Source organism: Orycteropus afer, unplaced genomic scaffold, assembly GCF_000298275.1.
Source record: "Orycteropus afer afer isolate SDZICR_OR568_19922 unplaced genomic scaffold, OryAfe1.0 scaffold00419, whole genome shotgun sequence".
Lineage (NCBI taxonomy): Eukaryota > Metazoa > Chordata > Mammalia > Tubulidentata > Orycteropodidae > Orycteropus > Orycteropus afer.
In genome coordinates, this window is record NW_006922006.1 from 2733485 (window position 1) to 2739130 (window position 5646).

Here is a 5646-nt window from a genome sequence, read left to right on the forward strand (position 1 = left end):
AGGTCATCATTTATGTTTTTTAAAGGATGCTCTTAATTATTTTCAAAACTGTTAGTTTATAGACATGTTTATAACATTGCTGTATTTCAATTAAATTCCAAAAATTAGATTTCATGAAATACTAAGTAACTACTCCTTGTGTTTTACCATTATGTTGTTGTGATATGAAATATTATAAAGCTATATATAATATTGCATTGTATGATGTTCTGAAAGATTTCAGTTTGCCTCTTTGCAGTCCTGAGCTGTTTATAAAATTTGTCCTTTTCATGATGTCTTAGAATAAGAAGAAAGGAACTGGGTTGATTTTGTGTATATGATGTGAATTGGAAGCTAGGCTCGCAAACTCTATTGGGTGAAGTGGACAAAAGAATGGTTCTACTGCTGGAAATTGACTCAAAATTTTGGAACCATTTGTTGCCAGCAAGATATTTTCTACAAATACCTTCATAAAATACTAATTGGGTATGTAGGAAATGTCTGTGTAAACTGGTGTCTTATGCATTAACAGAATATTAGGCAAAATGTTTGTTTAGATTACAACAAACAAACAAACAAACATGATTCTAAATCTCTGGAGAAAGAAGTCTCTTGAGAATTGTATGTCACCCCAAATGAATGATTTCTCCTGCATATGGTGAGTATTCCACAGTACTGTCCCTCATGCCACACCACCCTGTTAGGGGAAAATAATTCCCCATTGGAGGAAAATAACAGCCTAAAGTGGAAGACAATTAAAGAAACAGACTGAAGAAAAGAAAAAACTCCCACTATATTCAAGACTATTGGACTGCTAACAAGAAGGCTGGTGGTTCAAACCCACCAGCCACTCCTCGGAAGGAAGATTGGGCAATTGACTTCCGTAGTGATAGTGCCTCTGAAACCCAAGGAGGAGTGGCTATGATCCGGATCTGACTCGATGGCAGTGAGTTTGGTTTTGGTTTTTATATACAAGACTCATTGTTTGTTTTCTTCTACAAGAAAACTTTAACTACAAAAGAAATTATAGCTCAATATCTGACACACAGGAGAATTTTAGTAGATAGTTTATTCAATTCTTTCTAGAACATGGCAAGTTAAAAATTATTAGTTACATTTTACAAATGAGGAGCTCGAAGTTAGATGTTTACAACTGAAAAATTGCAGCTATTGCTGGAATAAGGACCTTTACAAGATAAATCTAAATGAAAATTTTGAGAAATTAGTTATAGCCACTTCACCCTTTGTATTAGTTCTGGCCTCTGTAGTCTCTCCTTTCTCCTATATTTATTTTCTAATGCATCACGGCCCACTCTCTTTTCATCACAAAATTCTTAGAATGTATTCTTCTCTCAAAGTCCTGGGGTTGGTTGACTGGAAGGATTTGCTGTGCAGTCCACAAATTTCAACAATCCACACAACATTTTCTTCACATTCCCATAATAACCATCACATATGGGAAACAGAAAAGTTGGGTCAATTTTATGGGATATAACCATGTAAAACTTAATCCTTGTTTTCTCAGAAGTAATATATGCTCCTATTTATTTTTGTTTTGGTTTAATACCAACATATTGCCTTTTTTTTTTAAAAAAATTAATATTAAACTGACTCTTCCTTGTGTCACATTAAACTAACATACTGCTTTTATAAAAACTACATTAACATTAAACTCGATCTATATTCTATAGTGGTCTCTAGTTGACACAACTGGTCAAGTGGTTGGCAGCTATAAATCTTGACAATTTAGATTGAGCCATAGGAGCCTCTGTCCTTGAAAAGACACAGCCCTTGAATGCCATGTGGAGCACACACACACAGACACAGTTTTATTCTGCCACACTTGGTGGGGTCCCATAACTCAGATTCAGTTTGACTGGATGGTAACGTGTGTGTGTGTGTGTGTGTGTGTGTGTACATTCTGTAGTACAGAATAGAGTATGACTACTATCCTATATCCCAAGCCTTCCTCTGAAACAATCCATTATCACCTAGCACTGATTTAAGTAATTTATGGCAATTTAGACTTCTGGTGGAGTTAACTTGAGGAGTTTTTTCAGAGCACCTTTCACATCTTTATTCCTCAGACTGTAGATCATGGGATTCAACATGGGGAAGACCACAGTATAAAACGTGGATACCATTTTGTCCCTGTCAAGGGAATAGCTGGAGCTTGGACGAGAGTAGATGTAGAGAATGGAGCCATAGTACAAGGTGACAGAGATCAAGTGGGAGGAGCAGGTAGAAAAGGCTTTGAGACGGCCCTGGGTGGAACGGATCCTCAAAATGGCGGCAATGATGAAGAGGTAGGAGGCCACTATGAGCACAATGGGGGTGATGACGTTGGAGGTCAGGAGGAAGTACAGCACAGCCTGATAGCTCTCTTTCACATCACATGCCAACTTCACCAGAGGTGGGACATCACAGAAAAAGTCATCAATGACATTGTCACCACAGAAATCCAATGTGAATGTGTTGCTGGTGAGTATGATTGCATTGATGAAACCTCCTGTGTAGGAACATATAAGCAAATAGATGCACAGTCTATTTGACATGACCTGAGCATAAAGCAGGGGGTTGGAGATGGCCACGTAGCGGTCATAAGCCATGGTGGCCAACAAATAACATTCACTATATCCTAGCCCAGCGGAAAAGAAGAACTGAGCTACACAGCCAGCAAGTGAGATGCTTTTGTTCTCAGAGATGCAGGTCACTAGGATCTTCGGGGTGTAGACAGAGGAATACCAGAAATCCAGGAATGCCAAGTTCCCAATGAAGAAATACATGGGTGTGTGGAGCTGGGAGTCTTTACAGATCAACACTATGAGTATGATGTTTCCCATCACGGTCACAGAGTACACACCAAGGAACACCACAAATAGGATCAACTGCATCAGAGGGTCTGTTGTGAAGCCCACCAGGATGAACTCAGTCACAGTGTGATTGCTCCTATCCATGACCAAAGGACACCTCACCTACAAAGGGAGTGCAAGGGTTTAATTCCCTCAACTCATGCCAAATGAATGCATTGTATGTACCAGACACACAAGATGTGGTCAACGCTAATAGAAGTAGATGCAGGAGATCTGAGCAGGAATCCTGACTTGAGAAAGTGATGGGATTTCTCTGAGTCTCAATATATTCATTTCAGTAGAACACATTTGTAAGAGTGAAGACTTAATTCTGCTGAGGATCTATTCACTATTTTTTTAAAATTGTTATTTATCTCCAGATGCCATTCTAGCCACGTTGTTGTTGTTATGTGCCGTGGAGTTGGTCCCGACTCATAGCGACCCCTCCTTGGGTTTCCAAGGCAGTATCACTACAAAAGTAGATTCCCCAACCTTCCTTCCAAGGAGTGGCTGGTGGATTTGAACTACCAGCCTTCTGGTTAGCGGTCAAGTGCCTTAGGCACCACGCTACCAGAGCTCCCATTTGATTGAGAATCAGGGTGAAATTTCAGAGTGGAGATGACCTACTTAATCCATCTGATCATGTCAAGTAAATAAAATGTTATGTCACTTAGGGCATTTCAGGATTTAAGACCCTGGAAATTATCATTATTCCAAACTATCGAGCATTACCCTAAACCCACTGCCATCCAGTTGATTCGACTCATTATGACCTCTAGGGAAGAGTAGAACTGTCCCATTGGGTTGACAAGGCTGTAAACTGCATAGAAGCAGACTGCCTTATCCTTCTCCTGTGGAGCAGCTGGGGGTTGGAACTACTGTAGCCCAATGCTTTAGCACATTACCACTAGAACATTTGACATTCTTCAATGTTAGCATTTAGTATTATTCTAGAGGATCAAACATTAGCCTTTAGCATCATTCTACAGTAACAAACTTGTTAAAATGCCTCCTTCATACTCCTGAAATAAAATTTATAAGTCATTTAGCATACTTACCAACATACAATGTGTATGTAAGGAGTTCTGGTGGCATAGTGCCTGAGGCACTTGACTGCTAACCAGAAGGCTGATGGTTCTAACTCACAAGCCACTCCTCAGAAGGAAGGTTGAGCAGTCGACTTCAGTAGTGATACTGCCTTGGAAACCCAGGGAGGGGTCACTATGAGTTGGGTCTGACTTGAAGGTACATAACAACAACAACAACACAATGTATATGTATGGAAATATCTTAAGTCTAATATAAAGTTATGTTAAATAAAACTGGTTATTATATAATTATTACATAATCAATATAATATAATGATATAATTATTACCAAGTAATAATTATAAAGGAGCTCTGATGGTGCAGTGCCTAAGGCATTTGACTGCTAGCCAGAAGGTTGGTGGCTCAAACCCACCAGTCAATCACAGAAAGAAGACAGGGCAATCTACTTCCATAAAGATTTAAAACAATGTTAATTTACATATGTAAATGCTGGAATACTGAATGAAACAGTTACACACTTATATATAATCCTCATGAACATAACTATTACTCAAAAATCAGAAGTAGCATTTACATTGGTGACATGATTTTTCTTACAGGTAGAACAATTCTTGATAAAATCTCAAACAAAACAAATGACAATATTTGCCAAGGAAGTGATGACTGAATGAATGGGTGGACCACCCTGATTCTGAAAAGAAGCAAGTCAGCAGAATGTTTTTTTCTAAGTGGTCTCTTAATGAGGTCATTTTACCCTAAAACCTCTGGCAGGATTGTGTGGTAGCCCACATGTATTTCTTGGCACCAATAACACCAGCATCCAAGTTCTTTGCAGACACACATAGGAAGAAACATAGAAATCTGCCACAAAATAACTAGACTTTCCAAATATTTGATCATTTGTTTTCCCAAATGACTGGGATTGTGAAGAAGGTGTTTTTCATATAACCAATAGATTGTTTCTCATTACATGTCATGATGGGGGTGGGTGAAGCATGTCTCAAAAATCAGAGCTGACTGCTCAAACTGGAGATGGCAGGGTTGTCCCAGAAAAAAAAAAAAAAAAAAATTTGGCTTTTAAGCAAAAACAAGGATTCAAGTTCTGTCTCCATTGCTTAAAGGCTGTGGGACCTGGAAGAAATCACTAATCAGTATAGTTAAGCCTCTATTTTTCTCATGTGGTAAGAAGAGATGATTTATCTCTCAGAGGGTTGTTGTTATCACACAACAGCAACAGCAATGACAGCAACAGGGTTGTGGGGGAGTAAACTGGACAGAAAGCAACAACAACAGAGTTGTTGTACAGTTTAAAGGGGATGTCCGCTGTAAGGGCTCAGCATAGTGCCTGACAGGTGGTAAACACTCAAGAAAATAATGGTTCTCAAATTCAGTGCACATAAGAATTACCTGGAATCACCAGACATTTCAATTTAGCAAGTGAGAGGGGACCCAGGAGCCTAGTTTCTTTCATGCAGCCCAAGTGTTTCTGAGGCAGGTTTTTTGTAGATCTGAGAAATGGTAAAATGAATATCAGTTATATGATTATCATATATTATTTCATATATTATTATGTTGAGTTGGGAGTTCTGGTGTACCTAAGGCACTTGACTGCTAACCAGAAGGCTGGTGGTTCAAACTTACCAGCCACTCTTCATAAGAAAGTTGGGCAATCAACTTCCTTAGTGATACTGCCTCAGAAACCCAAGGAGGGGTTGCTATGATTCGAATCTGACTCGACAGCAGTGTTTTTTTTTTTTTTTTTTTTT

At 38.9% G+C, this 5646-nt stretch overlaps 1 protein-coding gene across 1 annotated transcript; it reads right to left on the reverse strand.

The window, feature by feature from the left end:
- Window positions 1-2000: 2000 nt before the first annotated feature.
- Window positions 2001-2948, reverse strand: LOC103208196 (olfactory receptor 1013-like). Its single transcript, XM_007953876.2, has one exon. The coding sequence runs from the start codon at window positions 2934-2936 to the stop codon at window positions 2001-2003; it is 936 nt and encodes a 311-aa protein (XP_007952067.1). The 5' UTR covers window positions 2937-2948.
- Window positions 2949-5646: the final 2698 nt, after the last annotated feature.

What these genes read in the sequence shown, in the direction of transcription:
- LOC103208196 (XM_007953876.2), bottom strand. Translation starts at nt 2,936, where the DNA reads ATGGATAGGAGCAATCACACTGTGACTGAGTTCATCCTGGTGGGCTTC.